The 15,824-nt window shown below is 39.9% G+C and overlaps 1 protein-coding gene across 3 annotated transcripts in view; it reads left to right on the top strand.

Moving 5' to 3' along the window:
• Positions 1–15,824, top strand: part of FGD6 (FYVE, RhoGEF and PH domain containing 6) — a 72,547-nt gene that overhangs the window by 15,078 nt on the left and 41,645 nt on the right. For all 3 annotated transcript variants that reach the window (XR_008577915.1, XR_008577916.1, XM_054832364.1), the window contains exon 3: positions 13,739–13,886. Coding sequence is in view for 1 of the 3 variants with exons in the window: in XM_054832364.1 (XP_054688339.1) it covers positions 13,739–13,886 (148 nt within the window). In the remaining 2 variants the exon portion in view is untranslated. The remainder of the gene's footprint in view (positions 1–13,738; positions 13,887–15,824) is intronic.

The following is a 15,824-nucleotide window of genomic DNA, read 5'->3' as shown; positions in this document are numbered from 1 at the left end:
TACTTGGTGTCACCCTCCCTACTACTGAAGATGGGCTTGGCTTTGAAAGGAAGAGAACCATTTTTTTGAGAAATGAATGGTTCAGGCCTGAAAAGTGAGGTGTAAAGTCAGTGCTGCTGGTACCACCACAATTCATTTTAATGTTGTCAGAGGCCAGTGGTTGAAATGGTTCTGTTTTGAGGTAACACTTTTTTTTTTAAAAAAACCTCCTAATAAAAAAGCAATATTTATGTGTTGGTTGTCCTCCTCTTAGTGACAAACCTTTATTCTGAGGAGGACAGCAAAATCTTACTTAAAACCAAAAGTAATGTTTGTCCAGTAATCTAAAGATGCAAAGCAACAGTGAAACGTGCCTTGGAACATCTGTCATGCTGCAGAAAACAGGAACTTAAACTGTTCTGGATTGTGTGGACTTCCTTTTGGTATTTGTTACGCTATTATAGGCAAGAGAATTGTACTTCAAGTTGAGTGAGCCTGCTTCTTCACTGTTCAGGGAATAGCACACTGTATTTACTGGCTGCTTTTGACTGTTCCTTCAAGATGTTGCAAATGTACATGACTCTTAATTGATTTTGATGAAATTTATAGCTGTGTCATCATCATTGTGTTTCCAGCTAGGATTTTTCTTTCGAAAGGGCTGGGGGGAGTACCATGTGACAACAATCCTTTGAGCTCTTAATGTTGGTTTAATTAAACACTGCTTCCTATTTTCCCCACCCCTGCTGATTTAGAATAATCCATTGGTTTTCCAGAAATGGAACATCTCAATGCAAAATGTAAGTTTAGTTTTCCGGACTAAATTCTGCTTTGGTGACTGAGTCCCCAGAGGTCAATTAAGTGTCCATGAAAGCCTTCCTGGAATATTGAATTTAGTATTGAAATCTGTGTGGTTAAGCACTTTGCTTTGATACATATTCCTCTTTGATGTACTGAACTTTGTTAGGGTTGAGACGTGCTTCTGATGAGCAGTGTTGCACCAGATAAATGTGGTGTCATTTAGGGATTGGCTACGTTAGGGAAGGGTTTTTCTTGCAATTGCAAAATTCCCATTGAAAAACATTTCAAGAGAAACATTAAATTCATAAAATACTGCAAGGTCTAAATAGTATTTAAAAATGGTTTTCAAACACTTACGCTGAGATTTGAATGCACAGAATACATTTTAGGCATTGAAGGTGTTATACATTAAAACCAACATTTTCTTTTTACTGAATTTTATTGAAGGATATAATTGCCTGATAAGTAGAGGCCAGGTATGTAGATTTTTTGGATTTCATCTGCTTCGTAAGGATGATAATGGATTAGTTTCTGATCTGAAGAAGGCAGCTTCCTTTTCCTCCATCGGCTCTACAGTCTTGTCCTGTCCTCTGATCTCCCCCTGTGCTTCTGGCTGGCTTCTGCCACCCTTAGTTGTACGTTAAATTCTTTCTCTGCAGTTTTACCTCAGGTTTTAATGGAATAGCTTTGATAATATGCTATTTAGGTTTCCTATCAGGCTTCATTATCTTCGGTCATGTGTTATCACTAACTTTCTTTTTGTATTCTGCTTCCTTGAGCCTGCCTTTTTCTTTTCCCCTCCCTACCTTGTGTTCTCACGTACATGTTATGCAGCTGGTAGGCTTCTGCCAACTCCGAGCGCTTGTCAGTAAAGAGTGAGTCAAATGACTCAGATCTCCACTTCCCGTCCCCTGCGAGGCTGAATGCAAAACCTATCTGGCAGCTCAGGAGCAGGGAATGGACAAAACAGTTCTGGACATAAGGAATATGCTGTCTCGCTGACTTGTCACATTTTGCTATTTTATGGACTACAGGGTGTCTAATCAGGGTCCAAACCATTGAGAAATGGAAATATTGGTAGCACTGTTGCTTGGGAATATTGATGTTCTGACACAAGGACTTTAGGAAGGAATCGAGTGTATGCAGATGGTGGGACCCTCATCCTGAGGCTGTATGCTGCTCTCAGAGCTCCTTCTCTTTCCCGGGGCTTAGTCAAATCACTGACCTTGGGTCTGGAATTATTCTATTTTGTAGTGTCAAGTTAATTATTTTATACTACGAGGGTAGCATGTGAAACTACATTAAAGACTTGCAGTGAATTTTTTTTCTCAGGAAAGCATATGGGGGTGTTTTGGTATTAATTTTTTTTCTTTCCTTCCAAGAATCTTTATGCAAGTCAGTGTCTCCATGGTCTACTTTTCCAGTAAGAGTTTTCCTTAGTATTGGTGTAGTTTTTGATCATACCACTTCATAGTTTAGTCTGCTATACAAACTGAGATAAAATTCATGTATTATAAGAAGATATGTGCTCTAGGAAAATACTTAAATCTTCTAAAGCAATCACAGAATGGTAGGGGTTGGAAGGGACCTCTGGAGACCATCTAGTCCAACCCCCCCTGCGAGAGCAAGATCACTTAGAGCAGGTTGTACAGGATATCTGTGTGCAGGATAATCTGGCAGTATGCCAATTCCCTTTTTTTTTTCCTTAAATCAGAACTTAAATTAAATAGGAACTTTATTGCTTTAAAAGAATCCTGACACACACTTGTGCAAGTGTGTTTGAGATGTGCTGATTTCATCTGTTTTGACATTGGGGAAAGATTCTGAGGTCTGATGCTCTCCCTCTTCAGTGAGGGAGAGGAAGCAGTTGGAGAACTGGACTGCACTTTTCCAATACCAAGTCCATTATTCTAGTATACAATCCACTCTTGAAAAGGTTTGAAAGGTCTTATGAAATGAAAACAATTGTGAAGATCTCCAAGACTGTCATGAAAGAGAAATTTTTCTCTCGTGTTTCTTTCACCCCTCTTTTCAAGGCCTCCCTGTTGATTTTTGTAAAAGAAAGAGGTGAATGAAGCCAGTTGACATGGACAGAGCACATAGGGAAACTTTTGACAGAGTTGGAGGTGCAATAATGAAAGACTTCTAATTTATCAGAAGGTATTACAAGCGCTACATAAAAATAGATGTGATTTAAGTTCTTGACGTTATCTTTTTATTGAGTGTAATTGGGGCTGGGTGTGATTGTGAGTAGGAGAGGGAGCAAGCTGACAGTGGTGGTGGCGGCGATGAGATGCGTTGCCCAGCTGCTGGACAAATCCTTCTGCCGCTCTCCAAAAAGTTTGGTGGTTACTTTGGTCATCATCTTGTGCAGTCTAGAAGATTATATCATGTTAACCTTGGAGCACGTGCAGTCCATATGCATTAAAAGAGCCATTTTGAGAGTAAATGCAATGTTTATTATGAACCAAACAAGAAACTCCTTCATTTCCCACCGAAGAAGTGCTCACCACAGATGGCAAAAAAGTCCTAACTGTGCTATTCCCATCAATTCCCCCTGGTACAATACAAGGATGTCCTCATCCTTCCTCCCGGTGACGTTGCCTCAGCTCAGTGTCGGCTCTCACCTTCAGGCCAAGCAGTGGCGTAGTGTGATGTGGGGGAGCCCGAAGTGAGCAAAGCAGTGCATTAAACCCTGCATCCTTTAGCCTGCGTCCTAACCCCCCTGTTTATGGATAGTAGGAACTCGGGTGTCACGCACTTTCATAAATGAATCTCCAACGCTATCTTTTTCTTTCTTCTTTTATTCCACGTTTGTTTTCTTCCTAATTTCGGCATTCTTTGTGTGTATTTCCTTTTCCTTAAGATGGAGGAAGCTAAGTTAACGTTGTGTATTTTGTTGCTGGATGTTGGCCTCTCTCCCCTGCCTCCAACACGCACGCTCTGTCTCCACTTGCCAACAGCACTATAAATTGCAGGTTAAGAAAATGTAACTCAGGAGAGTATCAGATGTAGAATGGAGAGTCAAATGTGACATGAGAATTGATGAAAGACCCATTTATATGCTTAACAACAGCCTTTTCCTGTGGGTTATTTTCAGCGTTGGCTCAGGAAATGTGCTTGTGAAGCTCCCTAGTACTCTGGTTTGTATGGTGATATTTTAACTACAGCAAGGTCTAATGCAATTGTATATAGTAAAACTAAGATATTTTTTTTGGTGGGGCATAAAATAAATGTTAGGGAAGAAAACAATCAGAATATTAACTTCCTTTTTATTTAGATGCCAATAGTGGTATTACGCTGTCTCATTTACCCAACATTTATATTTGATCTTGGTAAAGATCATAGAATCACAGAATGATTTGGGTTGGAAGGGACCTCAAAGATCACCTAGTTCCAACCCCCTGCCATGGGCAGGGACACCCTCTACTAGACCAGGTTGCCCTGTTTTAATGAATTGACTTACAAAACTGTATCCAGCTGTTATTTCAATGCACTAGACAAAATTTAGGTTGAGGAATGCAGGGTTTATTTTAGCTACCAGAATCCAAGAAGTTTCTTTTAAAAACATTGTTACACAAGTTTTAATTTTTCCTTAAAATTATATCTTTGTGCTTATGAAAAACTGTTCCACTCAATCAAGCAGAAGTGGACTTAAAAATCTTGAAGATGCATGTCAATAAATAAAAGGAGTTTTTATCAAAATTGCCATTTTGATAGCTTCATCTTGAGCGTGATGGCTTAGTGATTTCAACTGAACAGAGTTCAACTGATTTTTCTATTGGTTTGTGGGGGTTTTTTTACCCTCAGTGGTGTTCCTGGGGGTCAGATGTTCTATATTGATTTTGAGATGAGCTGAAAAGTTTAGAAAAAGTGTATAATCCCTTTATTCTTCTAATCTGTGCAAAAGATTAGAGGAAGGAGAGCACAAGTCCAATCTTGCAAGCAGTTCATCTATTCTTTACAGCTAGTCTGTGTTGGTCTCAACCAAACTATTTCATCCTCTGTTTTTCAGCAGATTACCCAGGAAGCTGTGTCAGCTCCCGTGCATGCAGACAGTTGTGTGTTGAAGAGTTAAGTCAGTCCATGTTTATTTTAGATCTAAGTCACTACCTTTTGAGTACTCTGCTACTTAGCTCTCTTTTGTCATCTTCTAGGTATCTGACATGTAAAAAATGGAGTGCAGTATGTTGTGCGTTATTTTTAAATTGAACGAGCAACTTTTTGAAGAGAGGTATTGCAGCCCTGATTTCAGGCATAAAGTCATCCAAAAGTCATAAAAATAATGATGAGTCAATATAGAAGATACTTAGGGCCTTGCATTAACTCTGATTTTAGTGAAGCAGTAGTAGTTATACATTGGAATGTCATGATAGCTCTGGTGAGGTAAAATCAATTTTGTTTGAAATGGGTATTAATAGCAGGTTTTAGTCTCAGTCTAAGTTTTCCCTTTCCTGTTTGATGCATTCAGTTTGAGATTTTGTCACATTTTTATTACAGGTTTTTTTTACAGTGGTGGTTTTTCTTTTTTCTTTTTTTTTTTTTTTTTTTGGTATGTGACTGGAAAGTAAAGTGTTACTTTTCTTCTGATCCTGCTGTCCTTTCCCAATAAAGGTTTTCCCACTAGGATCTGTTTTATGAGTTGAGAGACATTAGAATAGCAGGTTCTGATTGTAAATGAGTGCTGTATTTTGGTGGTCCTGTTTTATATTGTTTATCACTTCTATGCCAAGAGTTTTTTCCAAAGGTCTTGGCCATGAGTATTGTTGATGTGCAGCTCTCCCTATGAAATGAGAATTAATGATGAAGGAAGGCAAAAAGCTGTAAAATCTGCAAAGACTTCCCTCTACCTACCCTGGGAAGACAGGTAATCCCTCACAGTTTTGGGTGGTGATGGGAAGAACTGATGCAGCGACTCCTTCCCCTGTACAAGTCTCCAGGCAAGGGTTTAAATCCCTGGGTTTTGCCACAGCGTTCCACTTTCCAGTACCAATGTTTGAGACTGTCCCCTTGTATCCTCTTGGATTATATTCTGCTGTGTCTGCATAATCGTCTTTTGGCACTTTTTCTGGGGCAGCCCCAGCGGAGAAAGGGTGATGCGACCATCTCCTGCTTGTCACGACGACAGCTGTGCCACGCTGCTTGGGAGCTGAACTGGCCAGCTGCAGGCACCGCTTTTCTTGAAGACTTTTAATACTGAGACTTGTCCTTTTTTTTTTTTTTAAATGTGGCTTTTCTATGGTGAGTGTGGAAACATCTAAGGCATGTGTGTGTGTTTATGTTGAACTTTCCAAGGAACTGAAGAATTGTCAACAAATAGTCTCACTGAAGATGGCTCCTCCGAGCCTGCGGGGAGAGCAGTCCTTGGGTGCCTCTGGCCGTGGGGAGCTCGTGTTTCCAAATCGCAGCTAAATATGGAGATAATCTGAGAGCTGTTTGCACCTTTTTTTAAACCCTGCTTCTTAAAATTGTGCAGCGAAGTATGCACATGAATGTATTGATCATAGCATGCCTGAAGTAGGGTGACCGACAGATTGCTTAAAAGAAAAAGTACAAAATTTATTAAGTGTGAAACACATATAAATACCTTGCTTAATTTTTTTGCTTAGAATGCAAGTCAGATGTATTTTTTCTTCTTTTTGGGGAAAGAAGTAAGTGCTGTCTTGGGCTGAGGATAACAAATGCTAAACTAAATGCTGCTGGCTGCAAGCACAAAGGATAACTTGGTTCCAGCAAGTCAGGTGTTGCAGTTTGCAACATGCTCAGCCAAGTATAGAAGGAGCTGCCAGTGGCATGATCTAACAGGCTAAACGTGGTGGCAGCTCTCGGCAGTGTTTGTGATATCCTCCATGCCCAGAAAACCCAGGTGTGAGCAGGGAGTGCCAGAGGTAAAGGCCGGGACAAAGAAGGTAGTTCTTGCTGTTTTGGCAGGAGCAAACTCCTGGCGTTCCCACCTGGCCTCTTCCTGCAGCCACTCAGCCCTTTGCCCAAGAGCCAGCAGACAGCTTTCAAAGTACAAGCAGCTCTGAACCAAAATCCATTTTAAATAATTGTCTTGAGCTTCTCTTTTGACAGTGTATCACGGTCATCGAGAATCCTGACTTCCTGTAAAATACGAAGCTGCTTATGCATGCATACGCTACATATCATATTGCTTAAAATAATTCTGTTTGAATTCTTGAAGTCTTTAAATTGCAATTTGAAAAAGTAACCTGACATGCACAAAACATTTTCAATTTGAGTTGCTCAGCTGGATACAGGTTGTTTCTGTTTGCTAGCTGTGATTCTTGAGGAGTGTATGCTTGTAATTGTATCCTTAAAGATCCCTAACCAGCCTGGAGAGAATATAGCTCAACTGTTATAAGTGATGCAAATAATCGTGGATTCATTGCTCGCCTCTTGCTTCATGGTGCCTTTTTTTTTTTGAAAAAGCCTGATGGTCTGATTCAGTCTGCAACCATGTCACCTACAGAATAGTAGCTCACAAAAGGAACTAATGAATCTCACAGGCATGATCTGTTCAGGCAGTTTTAAAAAATGTAAGTAAGAGGGAGATAAAGATTAACTGTCTGTCACGTTCCTTAACATCAGACCAATAAAACCTCCTGGTCTGTTGCCTTTTATGTTTTTGTTGGTCCTAATAATACAAAGAACTTATTTAAATCATTGAGTTGTCACTGCAGGAGAACAAATGGCATACCTTTAACAATATCACGTTAAATCCTATTTGAGAGGACACCTTGCTATCTCTCTTGCTGTGAAAAAACACCATTTTTGGCAGAGAAGTTGAAGCCAAACCAACTTGGCTGTAATAAGACAACTGGTCCCCAGTGCTGGCAGCCAAGCCAGCACTGTGAGAGCTGCAGCAGTATCCACCAGCCTTTCTCACGCTGTCCACTGCGCCTGGAGAGGAGAGACGTGATCACAGCTTCAGATCTTTCCATCTGTTTGTCTGTTGTTAAACCAGAGAGGTGACTGATGCTGTAGGAATAACTCAGATAAGTATGCCACCTGGTCCAGGCTGCATTTCATCCTCATTTACTGCTTAATGGTCCGGTATGCCTGAAGGAGAAATGAAAAGCTGGGGGACATGAAGAGGGTGATGAGGGAGGCATTTCTTTTAGCTATACTGGCAGACAGTTACCATTGTTCAGAGAATCTGAAGTTTAAATGATGAGGTGAATATGATGGATTAGGGTCCAGGTGCATCTGTAGTGTTACGAAGTTCGTCTTTATGCTTTCCAGACTGGTTTGCAAAAGGATATGTGTGCTGATGTTGGCTTTTTCAGGATGGTTTTGGAGCTGAGGTATTGCAGCAAAATGTAACTCATCCAAAAAGTACATTAATTGATGCCTTCATTAATCTTGCTGATCACTAATCCCTTCATATATTTTCTTAAAACTTCCACTAGTTATCTTGGTTAGTATTAATTATTGTCTTTGTGTTTGGCCAAGTATGCTTGCTTTCTAGAACTGATTTCCTTTTTAAAAAAAACAAAAACAAACAAACAAAAAAAACCCAACCAAAAAAACCCCCCAAAACCTGCAAACAAACCAACAACAAAACTGCAGTAAATAAATATTGAAGACATTGAAATGTCTTAAATAAAAAGTTTTAAATTAAAGCAAAAGAAAGTTCACTAAACCAAATCAGTTTATTAACCAAGCAATAATTTTCCTTTTGTTTTGGCATTCCATGAGCATCATCTTAAATTGTTTTGGGATCTTAAGTTGATTTTTGTATTTATAGCCTTTCTTTCTACATCAAAAGAGAGATTCTGAGTTTAGATAGGACCTAACAGAAAAGATGTTACAGAGCTTTTTTTTTTTTTTTTTTCCTTTAGTCTTCTAAGTCTTTTATCCTTGGGATTTTCCAGAAGTGTACAACTAGGATCCATTAAGAGAATCGGTCAGGCATGCTGCCTTACCTACAGCTATTACAAGTATGAGGTGCTACGAAAAAATACAGCAGCCTTATCAGCCATTGCCTCCATAGACAGCCAGTGTGCTTTTAGGTTTCAAAAAAAAAAAGACAGCTGAACATGCCTTAATTATTGAAATTGATTGCAGGGACTGGTGATATTAAAGACTGAAAATGGGTGAACAGTAATAGTAGTTGTTGCCTCTCTGGAGGAAAGTGAGATGCAAGCAGCTGTGAAGGAATTGTGAAATGCTGTAGCAATACAAAAAGGATTTGAGGTGAAATATTATTGTAGGATATGCTTACGGGCTCTCTGATGTTCTGGTGTGTATGTTTTAGTTGAGTAGGAACTTCAGTTTGTGTAATTTTGCCTGTATGTTGAAGGCTTTCTTTAAAAATAAACAAACAAAAACACCCACCAAGCTCGTAATGAAATATTGGAGGAAGAAACAGAAGAAGGATAAAGATGCTGGGATGCTCTTACAAAAAGCAGAGTAGAATGGACACTTCTTTTAAAATAACTAAAGGATGAGAAAAGAAGAATTTAGCAGAGTGTTGAGTGTGAGATTCTGTTCATTCAGCATTCCTACATAATTTTGACTACATACTGGAAGTAGAAAAAACATCTAAAAATAATGAAGATCACAAGGAAACGTGTAAAGCAGCAGCGTGGATGAATCTATTTTAACAAATACTTTGGAGCTGTGGAAACTTGCTTTTTAGTAGTTCTGGTGATGCTAACGCTTGAAGTAATTCCAATATACTATAAAATTCTGAATGTTGGGGCATTCCATGGCAGAGAATCTCTCTGAATCATCTCAGTCAAGCTTAAAATTCTAACTGCCTTCTAACTGAATTGGGAACTGAGACTGAAATGTTAATTGTGACTTCAGGCTATAATGTCCTATGCAGTGTCTAAATCAACAGTGCCTGAAAGTGGAGCCTCAGGTCTCTCTGAGGCTTCTATAATAATACAAATAAGCTAGTCTGAACTAGTCTTGGTCATCTTTTGAAGACAATAAGAGGTTTTTATGCTGATTAGGATTTGTTTTTCTGGCTGTAATAGTTTGATGGCAGTTCTTAAGTTTTGACAGTTTATCTTGTTTGCATGCCTAACTAGGACCAGCATGTTTTGTTTCATTAATATTTTACTATCACATTAGGAAAATACAGCACAATGTATATGCTTCATCCCATAAACTGCTCATTCTGAGGCAAACTAATGATCCCTTCATTTTATGTGTCAAAAAAGCCCCACATCTATATTTAGGTAACTTGCTCATGAGATATGGCAAGATATTCTTACTCAGTGGGCAGCATGGTGAGTTGGCAGTGACGGTGTTTCACATGACTGATAATGCAGAAGTTTCTCTTGGTAGTGCTGTGGGTATGACAAAGAATCGTGATGAAGAGGGAACAAGATAGAGATAGTTCACAGTATCCCCAAAATACCTATCGGAAGAGCTGCTTAAAAATTGATATGTGGTAGAAAAGATTCTGTTTATTTAAAGATTTACTACTATTTCCAGACTCATTTAAAGGCTACCAGGGATTTCACTTTGTCCAGAGGTAACTTTGAGAACTATATATACACTTACGTTATAGTTGACTTCAGAGGTAAAAGTACAGAAAGAGTAATAATTAAATACAAAACTGCTTTCTGTTTCGACAGAAAAGCCAGAGCATTTATGATGAAAGGTTAAGGCGTAAGGTACAAGGAGAATCACATGTTCTCCAGTACTGATAAAGGCAGATCAACACAGTGACTTTGTCACCAGTTCCTCTGAAGAAGAGGACACAACCGCAGATACCACCAGGAGTGCATCTACCCATGGCTATATGGGGATTGCATCCTATCCCTGAACTGATGGCTTCTTTGATTCTGGAAAATGGCTGGGTGTGAACTGACTTTTGATCACTAATCATTTAATCATCCACTATGTTTTTTCTTTAAAAAAAAAAAAGAAGAAGAAAAAAATTAAAACCACCAGAAAACCCTGAATGAAATCTATCAGGTGGAAGAACCTGAGGGCTGCGTTACGCTGTGAGCTGAGCAAATATAGGATAAAGACATATAAGCATTACTGAGGTGCTTTGACTGGTAGGGCAGATACTGGAGGCAAGATTTGGTAGATGGTTCTCTCAGCTCTCATAGTTTCCTTTACACGAATAGTAGGTGCATACGTACCACAAAGGCAAGAAAAGGAGCTGACTGCTTAGACATCGTTGTGATTCACAGGAAGGAAAAAAACTCACATATACGTTGAGTGGCTCTCATTTGTGGACATTTACTAAACATTCGAAATCATCACTAGTTAATTGTTAAAACTTTTAGTATTTTTTTACTGAAACTTTTATTAAATAAGCCGATTCTTCACCCAATGCAGGCCAACTAGTTTGATCTTCATCCTTCAGTGTTGACAGGATTATGTTTGTGCAAGCAAAATACAGCCTCACCTAGAAATATGCTTGTTTCTGACTTCAAAAAGGGCAAATTTTCTAAAATTTTAAATGTTAGTAGAGTTGCTCTGAAAAGTTTAAATGGAAAATGATAGCAAAATCTGGGACTGGGCATCCTGTTGAATATGCTTAGGCAAAAGAAGTGTGATTTCACAAGTGTGGCAATAATGTTTTCTTGCTGGGAAGGAATCCTAGTTAAAGGAAGTTAAAGCAGCAATTAAACAAATATTAAGGATAGGAAAAAGGGCAACAAAATGTACATAACAAAAGTAAATGTTAATGAAAGGAGACTAAAAAGTGAATCCCAGTGTGGTTAGAGATAAAGTGCTTAATGCATTTTACAGTGATCCCAGATCAGTTGTAGATTCAGTGACAGATGTGAATAGTAAAACTGTAAATAATATAGTAAAGGAAGGAGTAGCAGTAGTTATATCTGTTGCAGGCTTTGAATAAAGTAGGGGGATAGATCTACCTCATATAATATTACAGATGAAATAAAGACAGTTGTCGTCTATAAAATGAAAGGATATGAGATGGCATCTGCTAAAATAAACATTCTCAGGCCAGCAGGCCATTTCTCTGTGAATTAGATAGACTAGACAAGGAGTTTTCTGAATTGCTGAAGTTAACAGGCAACTGCAGAAGTCTTAGCATCCTGCCAGTGCAGTTCCAGGGGAAGCTCCAGTGAAAAGCCACTTTTATTCGCCTTCCTGAAGCTTGTGGAGGTTCTATGGGATCCGTCCCCGGGGTACTCCATGCACTGTCATCCTCAGTGCTCATCTCCTTGGTGGACACTGTCTTTCTGCACAAAGTTGGCAATTTCCAAACTGAAATAACTGGGTGTCTTTGTGCACCCTGGGTGCTGCTGTCTTGGCTCAGGGTCTCATTTGAACTTGTGATAAGCTTGCAGTCTCCTTCCTCCCTCCCATCCCATTCAGTTCCGGGAGACAGCAACTGCTTGGGTGTTTCCTGAGTCCTTCCTGTGTTGTCTTAATAGAACCAAGCTATTTTAATCTCTTCTGCGTCTTTGCAGCTGACCAAGGTCTGTCCGCAGGCCAACTTATCTTGTCTTCCTCTCTAAATATATTTCTATTTATGATCAGCATTTGTGTGTTGTCTTGTTTGTTTGGTCTTGAGCATTGAATAATCCACACCTTGCTGTGGCTGCCAGAGCTTCCTTACAGAGCTGGTGTTCCTTACTTCTGCTATACATGTTACTGACAGCCACTTCCCCTGGGATCCATGCTGACACGTTTTCTTACTGGTACCTGTCACATTTGGGGGTTGTGAGTCTCAAGAGTTGCCCTCCATCCCTGCTTGCTTGTGATTCAAAGTCAGGAAAAGAAAAGATCAGTTGTAACCATCCCTTGCGTGGGGAGGCAGAGGGCAGCTACATGGAGAAGGGTGTAGCCCTGACATATGTTGGTGGTACAAAATTAGGTGTTGATCAGCACAGTGAGATCTTTGCTGGCTGCAACAGCTTAGGGACAAGGGTTTCTGGGTTTGCTTTTTTGTTCATAGGGTAGCTAATCACTTTTGGCTCATATCACGATAAGCTTGTGGCATCCCAGCATCTCTTTGCAGGCCTTGAACGCAGATTATGTGAATTTAGATGTAGCTTTAGTGTAATTGGCAATTATCGGATGTTTTTAAGGATTAAAAGTAGGAGCCCAGGGATTTGCTGTGTTTCTGAGTAACTTCACCAAAACTTCAGACTCTGTTTTACTCTAGGCTCTGTTTTCTTCTTTATCTTTCCCAACCCCCTTTTTCTTATTTTCTTCTAGAATTGCATTGTTTAAATCTCTGTTGAAGTTGTCAAGGCTAGTTAGAGGAAGAAGGTTGTGTGCCTGTCTCATCCAATTTCTGTATTGCAAATATGGCTGAAGCTAATGAGAAGGGACCTCTATAATCATTGTACAGCAGCAGAACAAGGTTATATTTTATAGCTGTGACAGCTACATGGAAGGAGTCTATCTCTGATGGATGGGACTTTTTAATCACAAAAGATTCTACTTTCTTGTTTTTAAGAATTATTGGACAGAACGATTATAATACTGCCATCCCTGATGCAGTTGTTTAGTGTATGCGTTGAGAAACAACCCTTTATATATACACGCATCCAAAATTTCAGACAGAAAGCTCTAGTCTGAGTATCATATCTGGAACAAGTCCTGATGCTATGAGATAGAGGAGAGCAAAACAGCTGTGATCTTTCTTTATCCTTCTGGCATACAGTACAAATGTTGCACTATACGTGCACATAGCAATGAAGGACTAGATTTATCAAACTTTGCTGTCAGGCAAACTCTGGTGGACAAGAATAACATAAATACTCCAAAGGTACTATTGCTTTTGCTCGCTGTCAGCAAGCATTGTATCAATATCAGCATAGATAAAACATTGCAGAGTTATGAGTCCACTGTGGAAAAGCCTACCACTGTCATCGTCGTCTTCAGACTACCCACTACTGGTTTCAGTATTTCTGATACCAAGTAGACAATTTATTGTGGAGTAAATCAGAAAGCTCTTTATATAAATAAAGTATGGTATGTTTATCGACTATACTTATTTTAATTTTAGGTCCTTAGAAGAACACCATGAGCATGCTAATGTGGTAATGGGAGATCTTCAGTCAGATGAGGAAGATATTATAAACAGTTCTGATGAAGACGATGACACAAATTCTGATTCCAGCAAAGGGGAGCCTGATCTTCAAGAAGATAAGCAGGTATCTTTTTATCTTTATATTTTGAAGATATTCCTTACTCTTGCACTTTTTTGTAAGTTGTAGCCTGTTGGGATATTTTCAAATAAAAGGTGTTGAGTCAACGTAACATTATATATTTATTTTCTTCATTCTTATTGTTTACTTTTTTCTAAAATTTTAATTTAATATTTTTACGTTAGCCTGATTAAGAGGTCAAGTTTAGAAATATGCCACTAGACGGTGCATGTTGCCTGGCATATTTGTTCTTAATCTTTCACCAAGTCGTGGAGCTGTAGACCTGCCTACCATGCCCCTCTAGCAGAGCTACATGCATAGACGTATGTTTAGAGATCTTCAGTTTTGAGACTTGTAAGTACCTTTTAATGAGGCTGTCCACACCTCACAGATCCTAGAGTGCACAATGTCTCTTGTGCACTGAACAGTTAAAGTCAACCTTTGATTTGTCAGCCTTGGTGAAGCCCAAGGAAAGGGGCCAGGTGAAGGTTGTAAGGTCTGAGAACGTCCTTCTGAAAAATCTCTCAGAAGCTGTGTTTTTGCCTGGATGCTCCTATTTCGGGGATCTCTGTCATGCAGCAAAGGCTGTGTCCCATTAACCATTTCTGTGTAGACAGCTTTCTTGCATTTGCAGGTTCTGCATGCTAACCTGCCAAATCACAGCTTGGTGCACAGGGGTTGAATGACTGAACCAGTTTTTAATTCTTCCTTTTCAATGGCATGATCACAAAGGGCTCAACCTGCCCTTCAGCATTTTCCTTAATTGACTGCTTTGGTGCTGAGGAGAGGCTGTTGGGGTGTGTGGGAGACACCTGTCATTGTAGGGTTGCAGAGCCACCTCTACAGCCCTTGGAGGAACGTAGGCCACACTTGACTGTTGTCGTTGAGGTCTGACCTTGTGCTAGCTTCTTATTTCTTCTTCAGATGAGGAGCAGGAAGACAGCACTAACTAGTTAGAATGAAGTTCTGGGGGTCCTATCCCTCTCCTTGGGGGCACCTGCTTTATTACTTATCAGTTCCGGATGCCCTGACACCAGCCTGCCCATAGACCCATGCCTCTCCTCAGCACCCATCCTGGCAGCTCTGTTTCCTTTAATAGTAGATATATTTGCTTCCTTTCCTTAAAACAAATAATACTTAAAAAAAATGCAATGAGACTTTTTAGTGCTGGCAGAGAAGGCTTGACGATGATATGTCAGACCTGAATGTCATTTAACCAAATCTCCTGAGAGGAATAAATAGGGAGAGGGAAAGAGAGTCGAGGAAAAAGCTTGTTCCTGTGAAACTAAGCGGGACTGTACCTGTATTAGAAGCTAACTTACTTGCCTCTAGAAACGCCCTCAACCTTTCAAGATGGAGTTTTACAGGAAAGCATCCCCGTTATGAGGCTTCTTGGGCAGGTTTCGTGGGGTAATTCAGCACTTGCTGTGCAGCATCTGCTCGTCGGCTTGCTTCAGCTGCCTGCGGCACGTGCAGCTGGCAGCTGGGGATTAACAACCACCTTCCTAACAGGGAGAGCAGCTGCGGAGGAGAACGAAGCAGCCTCTGCATCGGTCATCAGCTGGGCTTGTTTTTGTTTTTCTTTACCACAAGCATCTGGCTGTTTTGATGCTTTTTTTATCTGTTAGAGCAGGTACAAGGTTCCTTCCCAATGCCACGCCTGAGAGCCCAATTTGTATCCCTTCGGCTCTCCTGTTAGAGACTCTCTTAGGCCCAGACTATCTTTGGCCGAGCAAATGCAAAGTGGCCTTTTCAGTGCCAGCTGGTATGTGAAAAGTCTTTCAAATGGGGTTGAAAACAGACTGTGCTGTTTCATTTTGTAATTGTTCAGCGGTAGCATCTTGTTCTCAAAATACTAATTTTCATCTCATTTGCAACTATCACATCTACAGTGATGGCAGATACCTTGCTCTGCATAATTGAGTTACTTGTGAATTCAGTCTT

This window comes from Grus americana, chromosome 1 (assembly GCF_028858705.1).
Source record: "Grus americana isolate bGruAme1 chromosome 1, bGruAme1.mat, whole genome shotgun sequence".
NCBI classification, from domain to species: domain Eukaryota; kingdom Metazoa; phylum Chordata; class Aves; order Gruiformes; family Gruidae; genus Grus; species Grus americana.
Note: the sequence above shows the minus strand (reverse complement) of the source record. Positions and strands in the feature narration are given on the sequence as shown.